The 16,798-nt window shown below is 44.9% G+C and overlaps 1 protein-coding gene across 1 annotated transcript in view; it reads left to right on the top strand.

The window, feature by feature from the left end:
• Nucleotides 1-326: 326 nt before the first annotated feature.
• The window catches only part of LOC125715631 (son of sevenless homolog 1-like), a 42,503-nt gene continuing 26,031 nt past the window's right edge, over nucleotides 327-16,798 (top strand). The window contains exons 1-4 of the mRNA XM_048987398.1: nucleotides 327-1,115; nucleotides 15,184-15,309; nucleotides 16,070-16,198; nucleotides 16,517-16,681. Coding sequence (XP_048843355.1) covers nucleotides 1,029-1,115; nucleotides 15,184-15,309; nucleotides 16,070-16,198; nucleotides 16,517-16,681 — 507 coding nt within the window. The 5' untranslated portion in view covers nucleotides 327-1,028. The remainder of the gene's footprint in view (nucleotides 1,116-15,183; nucleotides 15,310-16,069; nucleotides 16,199-16,516; nucleotides 16,682-16,798) is intronic.

Raw genomic sequence — 16,798 nt, 5'->3', positions numbered from 1 at the left:
ACCATTGAGTATGGTCTGTAACTCCAAAACCTGTTCCAGAGGGGGTGAATAGATGGCTGACTTCAAACTCAACTCTCCTCTGTATGTGTATGCCTGTGCGTCTCACAGGAGATCAAGAAGGGCTATGCCAAAAATCAAAGAATTCGTAGTAAATCACATTAACCACACAGAAAGTGCGTACGACTACGGAATATAAAAAATAGGCCTCCTCGACACTAACGGCGCTGTTCTGATTTTCTATTGCTTTTCCGCGATCCATTGCTCAAGCCTGTGACCCTCCTCGCTCCGTGTGGGGGGGAGGGAACGGGCATATCGGACAACGTACGGTGAAGACGCGCATCGCGCATGCGCCGCCCTGGTTCCAGCAACAACTGCAGCCGAGCCATAACAATCACCCGCGTTAATTATATCGGGCCGGATCGGCAACTCGCGCGCGTTTCGGGCCGTCCCGGGCGGACCCGGGTTACTTCCTTTTCACCCGAGTGCTTGGCCGGCGGCGGTCTTCTCCTCGCACAGGCTGATAATGTTAAATCCATGGAGGATAACGAGGTGAGCCTCCCTCCCTTCCTCTTCGGCAGAAGATTCGGCGAAAATGGGCTCTTGTGTACAACAGCGACGGAGAATTGGGGGCTTTTCTCCGCGAGTCAGTGACGGCTAAAGTGGAGTAAGCGCCTGTTAGGGAGCGCGGCGTTTTTAACCGAGTCGCCAGTCTGGTGAACACCGCCCCGATGCTGGGGGCATTCGCTAGCTAACTGGCTGCTAAGCTGGTTAGCTGCTAGCGGGATAACTCCTGGGCGAGCTGGGATCGACCTCGCGTCGGCTGCTGTCTCCGGCTCTCGTCCCTTTGGATACCGCGACGCCCGTCGGACGGCCCAGCTGTGCGGAGCTCCCAAGGCCGCTCGTCCCGTCCCGTCTCTTCCCCTCACCCACCTCCCCCCCCGCCCCCCGCTGCCATCCCGGTTTGATGTAAGGAGCCGGCGGGAGGATTCGCGGGCTGGATCTGGGACAGCGCCCGAGCGGGAGCCACCATGCAAGCGGCCCAGCTCCAGTACGACTTCTTCAGCGAGGAGAACGCGTCGAAATGGCGGGGGCTCTTGGTGCCCTCCCTGAACAAGGTAATCCGAGTAGGGGGCCGACTGGTCTGGTGACATCGCCGGGGCGTCGGGAGCCCCGGCGGGCGAACGGGGCGCGGGTTACCTGGCGGAAAGCGACCCGCAGTAGGGCGATCGTTATTTGACAGGGGGGTGGAATCACATTTATACACCATCACGCTGTCTGTAAAAACAATCGGACCGGTGGATAGGCAAAATTTTTAAGGCGTCGAAAGGGAATCAAATAATTTAACGAAGATTCTTAAAAAGATTATACACCGATTATATACGCATCATTTGGTTTGATGATTTGTAAAAAAAAAAAAAATAATAAAAAAAAAATAAAGCATCTATGAACCTCACTTGTATAATTCGAAAACAATCCTATCATTGCTGTGGATGGGAGGTGCTGTACTGTCTGCGTGCTTGTTTATTCTTTGTATTGACATTTTACCATAAACGTGGTTGTAATTTGATTCAGCACTGGCAGAAAATGACTACATTGCAATCGTCTGTTCAAAAATAGATATACAGAGGATACTGTTAAACAGGTAAACAACTGAGACTCTGTATAAAATCAGCAGCCGCCCACTAAAGCTAAAGTGTCTCCGAGAATGTGCAGGATTGAATTATGCGCTTCTGCTGGTGACGCGCTGTAGATAGATGGGCTGTCTTGGGCGGGCTGTGCTTTAAATTGTCTAGATCCATTTGTGGTTTGATGTGAGGGTAACGTTTATGGGATGGAAACAGTGTTAAAATTCATGGGCCCTTTTTGGGCCGGTCACCATCACTGCAACAGCCAGCATCTATTTTGGATGGGTGTATGTAATCTAAACTAGCCTGTCAGTATTTTTTTTTCTCACTCTTGACTGTGGTGTGCACATGTTGCGCAAAAGCGTTTGATGCAATTTCCTCTGACGGGCACACTTTGTTGTGAAAGGTGGGCCACAAGCTTACAGTCCAAATCTATACTGTGGAAGTGTGTGTTTTTATATGTGTGTGTGTGACATTGGCTGCTGGCCCCGCTGCTGGCCTTCACATGCTTTCTGTAGATGGCATGCAGATGACTGTGTGTTGTTGCATTTCCTTCTCAGGACCTAGTATCTGACATGCAGGGGTATGGGGAATGTGGATGTTTTGCTGGTCATCTGGAAACAAAATGGTGAGATGGCCCAGTGTATAGTGTCCCCAGGTCTTAGTTGATAAGATGCTGCAGTATTTGTGTGAAGATGCTGCTGTGAATTCTGACCCATGTGAGTCTCATGTGACTGCATGCACGTGCTTTCCCCCTCTGTATGGTCATGTATACAGTAGGGTATAGAAACCATCCTTTATTTCTCTTACTTGCTCAGAAGGGATTCCTAGTCTCTTGCTGGCCGTCAGACTCAGGTGAGCCATTACGCTGGTTTGCAGACCTCAGTGTCACCCACTAGATGCCTTGCTTGCTGTCAATACCTGCACCATGCTGTGCTGTCCCCATGGTTCACTGCCAGTGTGCTGGGGATCTGTGCGTTAATAGGCAAAGTCGCTAAGTTCTTTACTCTGAATTTCTCCACGTTCTCTAGCATAAATGTTTGCAGACCTGTTACTGAGGAACCTACGTCTGTTCCTTTTTTGTTGCAGTTCACCTTCTGCACTCCCAGTTTGGTTGATTATTGGCTGATTAGTTGATTAGTTTACTCAGATGGCCCAGTGGAAGAGTATAACACACACAAGACTGCTTGATGTGTTCAAGTAGAGATTTGGGGAACGAGGGTCTTCAAATACATGAGACTTGGGAAGCAGTCGCTGGTTTATGGTATAGGATTAAAAACGGGTGAAAATGTTCAGCTTGCAGTTAGACATTTAGCTTTACATGGGGCGGGACTGTGAGAGGTGATACGAGTTGGCTTGAAGCCAATGGGCATCCGATGTTAATCTCAGTTCTGCTTGAACTGGGTTGATAACATACCGTTACTGCTTGTTTGTAAATTTTTAAGCATGGATATAAGAGTTTGCACCTTGATAGTAGCTCTGTGCAAGATTGGCAGTTTCTCAAAAGGAAATACGGAAGTGCAGTGGCCCAGTGGCTGCTTGCCGGGAAAGTCTTCAGTTGCAAGAAGTGTGTGCATAATGAGCTTTAAAAGCGGCTCCGCTAATCTGCATAATCGCCGGCTGAGTTGCTGGGATGGTGTTTTTTTTTTCTGTCACAGAGCACTCCCAAAATTCGGTTACTTTCTCAGTGGCACCTGATCTCCCCTGACTTCACACTCTTGCATAGAAAGGGCGGGCCAGAGCAGTGACACAGTGGAGCATGCTTTCACGTGGGCTCCCCTGTGCCAGACGAAAATAGAAACCAATGAACACACATCGGGGGTGACAGAAACAATGGTGCCTTTAATGCAGGAGAACACTTTCTTAGTCAAGCTGGTGTATTTGACACACTTAACCTAAGATGCTTGTGCACCGCATTCTTTAATTCAGTGCTAATCAAGTTTTCAGTTTAAAGAGCTACCAATGTAATAAGTAATATTTTGATTTAGTGAACTGATTCAAGTTGAACTACCTTCTCTGCAGGACCATCTTCCAAGGCCCTGGGATGTCAGTCATTAACTTGATGCATATAGTTTTTTTTCCATGGCATTTTAGAATGAAAGTGATGTTGGTGACATTACTTTTTAACATCCCATGACTCTCTGTAGGAACCACATCCTGTAATACAAGCAGTGAGACATCAGCAAAGTAGTACTGACATGGGAAATCATTGAGAGGTTACAAGCCGTGAATGTGCCAATGTCTCTCGTCCTCCACCACAGAAAACACCTTATTGTCCAACGCAATCATCTCCTTTTTTCAGTAGTCATGTCTCTAGCTTTTTTGCTGCCGACTTTAAATACTGACTGAAGTTTAAATATCAGCCAGCACTATTGATCAAGATTGACACATTGGGCTGATGCCTTGGTTTTTTTCATTTTTTTTTCTTCTTTTGATATGTTAACTGATATTTCGTATATCTCATAGCTGAGTATTGTGTATCTTTACTCTCTTGTACAGAGGCTTAGTCTGGCCTGTCATAGGTGTGCGTTTGCTTGCTTAGCAGCTTCTGAAGTCAACACTTCATCATATAATTATATTAAGATTTAAAGATAAGAGGATTGTGTAAATACCTGATGGGGCACTCCTGTTCTTTGTTGCCAATCCTATGAGATTTTCAGCCTGCTGTTCTGGCACACATTCAGTGTTATCCTGTCCAGTGTTGATGTGAGTGTTATGTAAGAGTGATGTTTATGCGTGTGCAATAGGGATGAGTCAGCACTGTTCAAAATTCAATATTCAAATAATCTGGAACATGTATAAAATGTGTATATTCTGTAACGTATGTAAAATTTATTCATTGTTTAATAAGTTGCACTTTATTTGTTCTGAAGCTCAGTGTTGCTAAAATAAATTCTTAACTGCTCAAAGCATAATAAATGTTATCATACTACACTTGTGCTACCTCAGTTGAATTTAAGGCCACTTTCAAGGCTACTTTGAAATGTTTTTTAGGTATTGTTTTGTAGTAACATCTCATTTTTTATGGAAAATTTTAACTGATAACTGGTATATTTTTGATTACTATTACTGACACTTCTATTTGTGCTAGCAGTGAAACATACCAGCCGAGAGGGGGGGCGGGGAGATGCTGACGATGAGAATTGTCAAGCTTGCTGGCACTGATTAGTGAAATGATGTTAGGCTACATTGTGTTTTATTCCCTGCGGAAAATAGTACATCTGTGCGGCAGATTTAATAATGAATTAAACATGTTGCAGGCCAGTACTTGTCTCTTATAAGAGTTGAATTAGCCTACAAAATCCCTCATGCTCCACTACGGAAAATAGTTGTTCACAAGTCTTAATATCAGCTGGCAATAATAACCAAGACTGGCACATCGTACCACTGTCAATGTCTTTATTTTTAACAAATGTTGGCTAATACTGCTCTGTAAACTGTTGTATCTCCACTCTTTTTGTGTGGAAATATGTGAATGGAGTAGTCTATAAGACAGAGTAATGTCATTAGAATTATGCTGAAAATGAATAAATAGGCATTTGCTACACCTGCCCAAGGCACAGACTGTTAAATATCATTTTATGCTACTGCAGTTAGATTAGCTCTTCAGTTTAATTTAAATTCAATTTCTGTGCAACTTTTTATTCATTCTGTTGCAGCAAGGTGTGATGTCTCATTTTGTAATGGCATGCGCAATATACCATGTCAGTATGGACATCACCTTATGCACATAGGACCGTCACATCATAAGGACCGTCACAATCGGCTAGGTTGAGACCATCAATAAGTTTTGCTAAAACATTTTTGTCTGTCATAGGAAACAAAACTTGCCAAGCTCTGGTATTTTAATGGAACCGCTGAGGTTTTGTATAAACTTTGCCTGTGCTGTCTGAGCCAATCATAATCATTTTTCTCCTTGCAATTGGACTCACCCATGTACTGGTGCGTTAAAAAAAAAAAAAAAAATTATATATAATATATATATATATTTATATATTTATATATTTATATATATTTATATATTTATATATTTATATATATATATATATATATTTATATATATATATATATATATAAATATATATATTTATATAAATATATATATTTATATATATATATTTATATTTATATATATATTTATATATATATATATATATTTATATTTATATATATATATATATATATATATATATATATAAATATATAATTTTTTTTTTTTTTAAGGCATCTGTTTGGTGTTTTTGTGAGATATATATTCTAGTCAGCAGAAGGCAGAGGTCTTATGACAACCACTTTTACTCTTCTCATCACTCAATTTACCCCTTTTTGCTTCAATGATTGCAGCTTTCAGATATAGCTCCCTGGAAGGCTTCTCCAGCTGTTCTGAAGGCGTTTCCACAAGTTCTGAGCATAAGTTAACTACCTTGCTGTTAAACTTTGATCCAACTCATTCTTAACCAGCTCTCTAGGGTTTAGGTTGCGGATTGTGGGGGCCAGGTCATCTGTCACAGCACTCACAAGATAGTACAGTACTTGCATAACCTCAAGGTGTGCTTTGGGTTGTTATCTTGTGATTTTCAATAGGGCAGGCAGGATTGCTTAAATAAACTTGATTACTTGATTATTAATAAGGACGGATTAAAAAAAAATCCGAATTCATTATTCGGCAATATGGTGTAAGGATAACAGAGCATAGGGGATGAGACTGCAAGCATCATTTGTGTGGAAGCACTTCTCAATAAAAGTGGATGAAAATGCAGTTGTCTGTCAGTATTACAACGCAGAACTAGAATATCACCATGGCGACACTGCAATGCAAATACATTTTAAAAGAAGACATTCAGGTTTGACAAACTCACCCAATGATGCATGGTTAGCCATAGAAATTTGCCATTTAGCCTCTTGGAGTAGCCTAGTCTGTCTTTGTCATCACTTTGACTTAAATTACTTTGCTTTTTTCACTTTCTGCTATTCCTGTATGTCAAAATAATTGCCACTAAAAGGACGGTTAGGCCTGTGGCTTAGCGGCATCATTTTGCATTATATGATACATATAACAAATTAACAATTTTTTTGTGGACATATTGTATGGTGGGGCTGATGCTGGAAGAAGTTCACATTGCGATATTTGGTGTTTCTGCGATATTTGGGAGTATATAGCCAAATAGGAACTTATCTTCCAACAGAGTCAATTAAGTTGGCAGGACCTTGAGCAGTGCCAGCAGACGCAAAGCTGACAAATCACTTGCTTCAGCTCAGTATCCTGTCTGCTCGATTTCTCCTCTTCACATACTTTTGTTTAATTCCACAAAAGCACCACAATATCTATGAAGGAGTCCAACAGCAAGGATGAGAACGGTTATGATCGTCCCAGAGAGCGCATGCAGGGTTCATGCGTAAGCAACAGCGGTAAACTTCAGACTGAATTTTTTTTTTACATGTTCTAGATAGTTTTGAAAAAGAAACATAAACTTAGCAATCTTTAAATTTTAATTTTCCTATGACTGAGTACAAATGTTTTAAAGCAACTATTTGAACCCAACAGACAATCGCGGTCCTTGTGATGTGACAATTGCATGTGCATGAAATGCACATCTGTGGGTAGCAGTGTGGCTGCACACCACCACTGTGTGTGTGGAGCTTGCATTTTCATAAATGATTACGCAATATATCACAAGATCACACTCGATTATTGATATAATCAGTATTAACAGCCATTATTTTTAGTGGGTGTTTCCAGGCTTTTGACAGGTACTGTACTTTGGATTCCTTAGAGACAATATTGAGCAAAAGCCAATAATTTGTCAGCAATTGTATGTGTCGGTTGACACATCTCTTGGCACTTATGATCTTCGAAAACTTTTGAATGAGTTTTTGAATTCAGGTGTTAATCAGAGCTGACTTGCCATTCCACTAAAGACTCTTTTCTTAGTTTTCACATGACGTCACATCCTTACTAGACCACCCACCTTGAGGGCCACTTTAATCTGCCACTTTTACCACGTTTGTTTAGTCAAAATGCCAGCTAGTTGTTATTCAATTGGATGCACTGACAAGCCTGGGTTGTGCTTCTGCAGAATGCCATCCAAGAAAGAAAATTAGGAGATTGTGGATTTGTGCTATTAGACTTGCTGATGTCTCTGGGGAGAGAATGAGAGAATGGAAACCATCAAAATGCGCTTTCACACCGAAGTTCAGGAACCTAGTTCCTCGTTCTGAATTCCTGCAGGTTCTAGACTGGGAAATTTTGTGGCTCCTGCTACTTTCATGTGTTGCTTTCCACCGCACAACAGGAACTGGGACTTCTATGCTAATTAAGCATGGGAGACCCAAAGAGCTTGTAGGTTAAATTTCATGCTTAATTTCATATAAAACTACATATTTATATTTTATTTATATGACCTGCAATGTTTCCAATTCATTATTAAATCTGGCTAGTATATGGATCTTTCATTTTCTACAAACTAAAGGATGTAATGTTATTCCTCTAAGTGGTGACAAGTTTCACCATCTGCACCTTTAAGGTATATTGCTTGTTGACTAGCAGAAATATAGAGAATCAAGCAATAATGTATTTATTTTGCATTAAATGTAATATATTACACAGACATATAGCTGTCTGTACTTTTGTATGGTTTTATCCTGGTGGTGTTGAAAGGACAGGGATTCTATACAAGTTTGTTCTCATTTGTGTTGATAGGTAATCTACATATTAGTTGCTTGGAACAGATGGAGATTTAATTGACCTGTGTTGCATGTCTATGGAGTATCCAGTGCTCTCTGCCATCTAGGAAGGGTATTTTGCCCTCCATGCTTCTGAGCCACTCTGAAACTGAAAACTATATAGGTCTGGTCAGCTCAGAATGGGGAGCATGCTCTGTTACAGCGTGTTGCCAAACCCACCACATAACAAAACACCTCAGGATTCTGGTTGGCGACACCCCCCAACCCCGGATCACCCTCAGGGAAACGCGCCACATGGCCGTAGTGCCGTGACTGACGCTCCCTTACAATGCAGGTAATGTGCCTCATTCGAGATTCCCTCATTCCACACAGTGTAAAACCAGCTGTACCCAAAGACAAAAGAGAAAAAAGTGTAGTCTTAGTCTCGTCTAGTCTTAGTCACTGGATAGAGTCCATGTCACACAGCCATACAGCAAAACACAGAGCACCAGGACTCTAAAGACTTCGACCTTCATCCTCTTACAAAGATATTTGGAGCCCAGCACACCGCTCCCCTGCATTCAAGGATCAGAAATTGCACTTTGTGGGGACCCAAGTTAACCTAACATTATCTGTGATATAGTTTGTGGAGTGTCTCACGGAATGCTGATGTGTTCCTCTTGCAGCATGCATGTCATAAGCTTTCTGGATGTGGCTGAAAGCTGCACTGTCCATGTGCCAAGCTTGGGCAACAGCACCAAGAAACTGATGAGAAATGTGAAGTGAAATCGTGGTTTTCCCGGCATCCCCTCTATAGAGGGGGGTCGCATCCCACTCTGAAATTTCTGTTTCGTTTCTCTAGTCTCCTTGGTCATAGGTGAGTGACCGACCCCCATTTCGCTCCTCTCTGAACTTCGTGACCCCGTGGCATTGGGGCCACAGGCTTCCGTCGGCCTGTTTTTATCGTCATGCTACTTTTGAAATGGCCTGTGAGAAGCACCCCGACTGGTGGGGGGGAAATGTTGACCTCAGAAAGGAGTTGGGGTGCCACTACTGGCCACCCTCCAGCGCTTAAATGAGCACAGAGATGTCACATTGGAAGAGTAGGCGCTGGGGGCTCTGGCGTGGCAGGCCGAGCACAGTCTGCGGCCATGTGATTCAGCTGCAGATGAGGATCATTTTGTTTATAGGGGATCGGGGAGCCGCTGGAGTCTGACAATGACCCCAGATTAAAAATACTGATAATGGTGAATTGCATGTTACTGATTAAATTAAGAGAGTAGACTGAAATAGCCACTTCAAATCACAAAAATAAGTGTCTGATGTACAAGGAACATCACAAAATGGGTGGGGGGTGGTTATGATTGAATTGAAGCACTAATCAATATTGCTGCTTTTGGGAAGAACTGGAATATCTAGTCGCAAACGATATCTCTGATCTGCGTGTATCTGCCAGCTAGGCATAATTCGGGGCTTCTTGCCACAGACGCGTTCTGGCAGCTCTGACGTGCTTTTCATTTCTCCTCCTGGATCTTCCTGCTTTCCTGCCATACAGCTGGCAGGCTTGCCAGATTTTTTGTATACTCACGGTTCTCTCACAGTGGGCATGACAAAGTGAGGTACAGTTGGATCGGTGTCCCAGAGTTGACAACGCCTCTCTGTTTGCATTATGTGTGAAGCCTATCTCAGGTTGCTTGGGTTGCTCCCTCCCTCAGTAGACACTGGTGAGGAAACTGCTATTTTTATTTTTGCAGGTGAGTTGCAGGGTGCTGCAGTAGCTGAGGGATACCTCTGCCAGTGGGTCTCAAGAAGTTTTTCTAAGCTGACTGAGATTTTTTAGCTGAAGTCGCTGCAGTATTGTATAGCTGCAGTAGGGATGCATCAAATTTTTTTTCTTCCCCAGATCAACTGCAGGTACCAGTGGTTGCTTTCTGGTCTCTATCACCAAAACCAATGCTGATACCAAGCTTGCCAATGTCTGAAAATAGTTTCAACAATATTGAAATTGCCCCTCACACATTCAAACGCACATGGCACCAAACGGGGTCCTTAAAACGTAACCCAAAACGGGGTTAGTGATGAACAGGGGTTGCTGATTAGTAGAGCTGATCATAGTTTTTTTTCGTATCTGTGGAAAACGATGGACAGGCCAGATTTACTTATGATTTAAAGACGTCTGGGCTGTTTAAAACCGTTTGAAGCAGTGGTTCACAAACTTTTTACACTGCGTACCACCCCAAAGTGTTGCGTTCTCCACGTACCTCCAAGAATTATGATTGATCGTCAGGAACAAGGTACTAGGGATATACTGGCTTCTGTTGTTTTCCTTGCATGACGATTATCGTCTGACATTTTCTCTCTCCCTGCTAGTATTTGCTGCACACTTGATTACTGCCGGTGGCTGTTTTCGTCGTACCCTTTCCGATGTTTCGTTTTCCAATGTTTAATTACATCACTTCTGCTGTATGTACTTGTTTTCATAGCTCCTCTTGATATTTCGGCAGAGCACAGTTGGCAGTCCACTGTGTTTTGGTTGTCATTAATTTTGAAGCGCTTCCTCAATGCACACATTGTGTGGTACCGTTTATTTTGCTCATTACTGATTACGTGTTATCGGCTCATTGTCACTAGTATGAGTACATGTACCTGAGTTTATGTATTGGTTTTGATGCACCCTTATGCTGCAGTACTGTAGTAATGTTAATTGTTGCATTTGCTCCTATTAGGTTAGTTGTGTATCTTTGTCTCAGCCTCAGCCAGCTTTACAGGAGGTTCGGGGGGGCGGGGAGTGGTTCAAAAGCCGCATATCACTCCACCTGTTGTGTCCTGTCAGCCTGCAGCTAGCTGTTGTGGATCTGTGTCCATTGTGGAATTTGTTAGTTTTCTGCAGAGAATTTCATCTAAATGAGAAATTCAAGTATGTCTATCTGTCTTTCATGATGTTTCCTGTTATCAGTGTTTTCCTCAGGTACTAAACCATCTGATAGGATGGCAGCTTCAGACAATACAGGAGCTGAGTAGCAGCCAAGAAGGTATGACAGACACCTTCTAGCTTTCCGTGCTGGTTGCTACCTTGCTATGCAGGCGACTCAGCGGGCTGGTAGCGGGCTGTCTAGCAAGAGCAGCTTCAGATGCCTGAAAGCTGCGTCTCCACAAATGTCTGTGGTTTCGATTACGGAGCCCTTCCAGGATCCTTGGATTGCCATGCACTTAGAGCTAAGTGCCGAACATTGTCACGTCTTTGCAGAGCTGTGATGGATTTGCAGAGGCTCCATTTTGTCCTATCATAGCATCGCGTCCATTTTAATTGGCTTCCTAGGAAATGTCTCCCTGGGCCTCTGGGAAAGAGCCTGTGGTCTATAGCTGCAGCTCTGGTGGAGGAGGAGGCTTGCCACAGTGGGAAGGTGCTGTTCTTTCTGCCTGTTAGACCCCCGACCTCTTTGTCGGGCCTGATGCAGCCGATTTGGTCTCCTCTGTGCCCCAGCCATGCCAGAAGTGTTTCTTCAGCTTTCCTGGAAGGTCTGGGCTGCCCGCCTGCCTTCCCTAGAACTACCAGGACTCGCATGTCTACGTGAGCAGGCCGCTGAACGGGCCCACAGTATGTCAGACGTGGCCCCTCCTCCTTTACCCGTGTGCCCTGCGGGGCCCCTGGGGGTGATCTCATCTGACCCTCAGTGTCCGCAGAAACCTTTGCTGCCAGCGGTCACACTTTCACTTGCTCTCCTCAATAAAAATCACGACGCGTCTATCTCAGTTACGTCTGAATCTCTGTGGCTGTGGGCATCATCCAGTCCCCCTGTGAAGCCTATGCTACACATAGCAGTCCCCCCCCCCCCCCCCCCCCCGCCAAAAGAGAAACACAGCTGCTCACTATCTGCGAGCGATGGGCTGCCTCAGGCGCAGCACCCGTGGGCAGAGCTGGCAAGCCTGGTGCTGCCAGCCGCAGGAATTCCAGGAATGGTCTCGCCCAGTTGGTCCTGCCAAGTCAGAGCATGGTGGATGGGGGGACTCTTTAGAGGTTGTTTGTGACAGTGCTGCCCCCCCCCCCATGTCAACATGACATGAAGCAGCTCTAAGAACTTCAAAGCATCTCCCCTGTCCAGCGGACAGGCTCTCTGTTCTCTGATGGTCTTGGCGCGAATGTCGCCGTTCTGAAAGCGCTTGGCTATGGCAGGGATTTGCTGGCATTGTGAATTAAAGTAGGACTCCAAGGAGTCTGCGTATTTTCTGCTTCACGCTGTCCAGCTCCGTCACAAAGTAATAGCTGGCCTGATGACTTTGGTAAGGGGGGCTGGGTTTGGAGGTGCTGGAGAGCAATTTGGCCGTGACGCTTCACGCTTACACTGCATCGGCATCTGATTCCCAGCCCACGTCGGCTGGTCACCAGCTCTGCACGCGCTCGTCCTGCAGGAGGCTCCTCCCCCTGACTCAAGCGGAGGAATGGCCAGGGGAGAGGTGCGGTCCCCCGCACTGCCCCGGTGTAACTATGATAGTGCTGGCGCAATGTAACACCACGTGGATTTACACAGGCAGTTTGGTCTATATGTATTTGATTTGAAAGTTATACAACCTGGTCAGCGATGAATTAGTGTTACTTGTGTTTTTCAGATGGGTCAGTGGCTATGTGGAGAGAGCTACTTCATAGACTGTCATTATGGGGCGCTGTGCCCTGATAAACATGTGACTCCCAAGTTCTAAGGAAGTAATCGCCTCAAGCCTGGTTTGAATTTGAGTACTCTGGCCTGTATTGAGAAATCATTGAATATTAATGAATCCTGTCCACCAACTTGGGTGTAGTGCTTTGTGTTGCCATAAGTTAGGGCTGTTGTGCTGGAACATTAACCATAGCACAGTGGAAGGGTCCAGCAGTGGGAAGCCTGGTGTCTATGACCTGGATAAAATCAGTGTCAGAGGGCTGAGTGGGGCACTGTGGTCTTCAAGGGGAAGGTCTATAAAGTGCACATGGTATTCCTAATTTGGATATTTCTGGTAAAATGATGAGATTGGAATTTATATACCACTGGCATAAACTGAAGTCTGTCCTTTAAGCTCTTGCAGATATTTTGTTCTCAGTCTGTGACACACCCCCTCACCAACTCTGCCTGGCCCATCAAAAAGCCAGTCAGCCGAAACGCTTTTGCCCCTATAAGCGGTGAAGGAATGTGTGACGGAACATTCTGTGTGATTTTTTTTCCCCCTCTTGTTTCAGATCAACAGTTTTATTGTTTAAGGAAAAGATTAGGAAGATTGTCCTCTGTCACCACGATGACGTAAATCTTCCATCCAGCTTGTCAAATGTAATCCCAGACCTTTAGGCCCCTCCCAAGTGAGGATGTCTCTCTAATACAGCCTGATCATTATCTAAGTAAAGAAAAATGGAGAAACCGTAGAATTAGTCATCTGGGTAATTTAGCTCAAACTTGAGGAAAATGAGTGTGATGTGTCATATGTGTGACGGTTTGTGTTAAGCAGAACGTAAGCGAAAGGCGCTTTATGATCAAACATTCAGCAGCATGTAAGATTTCATACTAGCACTTATTTAGTTATTATTTCACGTCGCTTCATGTTAATGTGTTTAGGTGGAGAGTAGTTTATAAGAACAAGCATTAAGTATATGCAATGTAACAGGTCTTTTTCTTACTGGATATTCATTATACGCTGAGACGGTGAAGTTCTGGTGATGATGCTGTTTGCCATTTTTACAAGGTGGTGGGTGATTTTGCGCTAGATGTTTCTGCTAACATGGTTCTGTTTCAGAATACTTTGGGCCTGTTAATGAGGGGAAAATAAAGTTGAAGAGGCTCCAGCTTCTGATATGGGAAGTGTGAGATGGGGACAGCAGGGGGCGCCAGTGGGTGATGCTCTCTGTTAGAAGGTCCCGCCCTGGTGTCTCATGTACCCATCTGACTCGGTCCACCTGAAACTGCAAACCCAAACTATCCAAGGCAGCAGCAGCTTAGTTATCTGTTAGGAACTTGTAACTTTGATGTCTCACATGTGGTCCTGCTTTAGTACTGTTGAACAAGGCAGTTAACTGGAGTTTTAGTTTGCTGTCCAACTATATTGTTCAAGTTGTAACCCCAGTCTGTAACAAGCTAAAAATATGAGCGCGGTCAGGTTTACACTGAAAGGTCTGGAAGAGATAGCAGATGGCAGGATGTCATAGTAATTTGGGGACAGCCTGATGCAAAGAAATCCATCCATCCATCCGTCCATCCATCTTCTGACTACTTATCCTGGGCTGCAGGGTTGAATGTCATGTAGCTTGAGTGCTGAGATATTCTGGGGTTGTGGTTCTAATCCCAGCACTGACAGTGCTGTTCCGGTAAGTAGAGCCTCTGGGTTCAGATAAGGAGCCACAAACTGCAGCTGGGGGCTGAGTACCCAGTAATCACTTCCTGTGTTTGATTTATATCCGATTCTGTGAGGATTTACTTTCACATTCCCCATGTGCGTGCGACCTGTTCTCTGTGGTCGCTGATCACCTGTATGCTCTTGCCTTGGATTATTCAGTGCCCTGGGGCCTTGAGCCCAGTGAGTCCTGTAGAGATCTTTCCTGATGTCATCAGGGCCTTTTTTGAGGCCATCGCTCTTCCTGAAAGTCATACTCCGCAGTGCAGGAGCCACTCATTGGCCAGGACCAGAAAGTGCTCTCAGCCTGTTTTATGGCGTGTCATTGACGATCTGGCAATTTTTGCAGAACGACTGTGGAAGGAAATCAAGACAAGAACAATCTTGCTTAGTCATGTTCCCATCAGACGGGTCTGGCAAGATGCCAGGTTGAGCAATTTCCTCGTCTGTATAGCGATGCCCTTTTCCAGAAATCATGCGTAAGCTTGGGATGGGGATGTGTGCTCACAGACGTGCTTACCGGTGGACTGTGCTGTGCATGCAGGTACTCAGCCAGGTGCACCCAAAGCTGTCCTCCAAGGAGGACGCGCTGCAGTACATCGAGGAGCTGATCCTGCTTCTGCTCAGCATGCTGTGCCAGGCCCAGCCGCGCACCGTGCTCGATGTGGAGGTGAGTCTCACCGCCGCTGCCCTGCTGCAGTGTCTGCTGATCAACTTTGACAAATTCAATATCTGTTCCTTCGCACTTCTGCCTTGGCCTGATTTGAACTGTGTGTATGTATGGTGCATCCTTGACCGGTCTGGCTCATTCCTATGTGACCTTGACCATGCTTCCAGGGCTGTGGCCCTAAATAAAGGTAAATGCAGCATGTCCTGTGTCAGACATCATTGCCCCGTGACCCCCACACAACCCACCCAGGACGATCCATCCATTTTCCAAACCGCTTATCCTACTGGGTCGCGGGGGGTCCGGAGCCTATCCCGGAACCAATGGGCATGAGGCAGGGAACATCCCAGGATGGGGGGCCAGCCCATCGCAGGGCACACTCACACACCAATCACTCACACATGCACACCTACAGGCAATTTAGCAACTCCAATTATCCTCAGCATGTTTTTGGACTGTGGGGGGAAACCAGAGTACCCAGAGGAAACCCCACGACGACATGGGGAGAACATGCAAACTCCGCACACATGTGACGCAGGCGGAGACTCGAACCCGGGTCCCAGAGGTGTGAGGCAACAGTGCTAACCACTGTACCACCATGCTGCCTCCCAGGACAATCATCACAGTTATTTGTGCTTCTCACTCTGATCGAGTCTTATTTGCATTTCTTAACAGTTTTTATCAGTGTTTTATTGTCATTCTCTGTTACTTTTGTGTCTAAATAATCCTCAACTATACTAAAGAGTCCACTGTCACTTCTCAGGAGCGTGTACAGAAGAGTTTCCCTCACCCTATCGACAAGTGGGCCATTGCCGACGCCCAGGCTGCGATAGATAAAAGAAAGAGGAGGAACCCTCTGCTGCCTGTGGATAAGATCCACCCACTTCTCAAGGTGTTTCCCGCTGTAGTTACCTGAGAGGAAATCTGTCATTTGTGTGTACTGTTATTTGTGCAATATGATGATTTGCCATTAGGGGGAGCCACCAGCCTTCTATTGGGAAACTCATCGAAGTCTATTGTATGGGCTGTATCAGGCAGATACAGATTTTTTTTACATATAAATCTGAATATAATGGTTTTGTTGTATAATTTAGCATCTTAAATATCCAGTATGACTCTTTTCAAAGACTGATTGGCATGAATCCCTTGCAGCCTCCATTGCTATTTTGAAGAGAGGACTTTTTTCCAGTAATTCTTTTCATGTTCACAGGAGGTGTTGGGGTATAAGATCGACCATCAGGTGTCCGTCTATATCGTAGCAGTTCTGGAGTACATCTCGGCGGACATCCTGAAGCTGGCCGGAAACTATGTCATTAATATCCGACACTATGAGATCTCCCAGCAGGACATCAAGGTGGCAATGTGTGCAGATAAGGTGTGTGGGCCCGAGGGCTGCAGTGCTTTTTGTCGGTGTGATGTGCTGCAGGACACTGTCCAGGGTGCTCGGCTTGCCTGACATCTCCTGTTTGATCCTGCAGAGTCTCCTTCCTAT

Source organism: Brienomyrus brachyistius, chromosome 20, assembly GCF_023856365.1.
Source record: "Brienomyrus brachyistius isolate T26 chromosome 20, BBRACH_0.4, whole genome shotgun sequence".
Classification (NCBI taxonomy): Eukaryota; Metazoa; Chordata; class Actinopteri; order Osteoglossiformes; family Mormyridae; genus Brienomyrus; species Brienomyrus brachyistius.
This window is presented reverse-complemented; position numbering and strand designations above follow the sequence as displayed.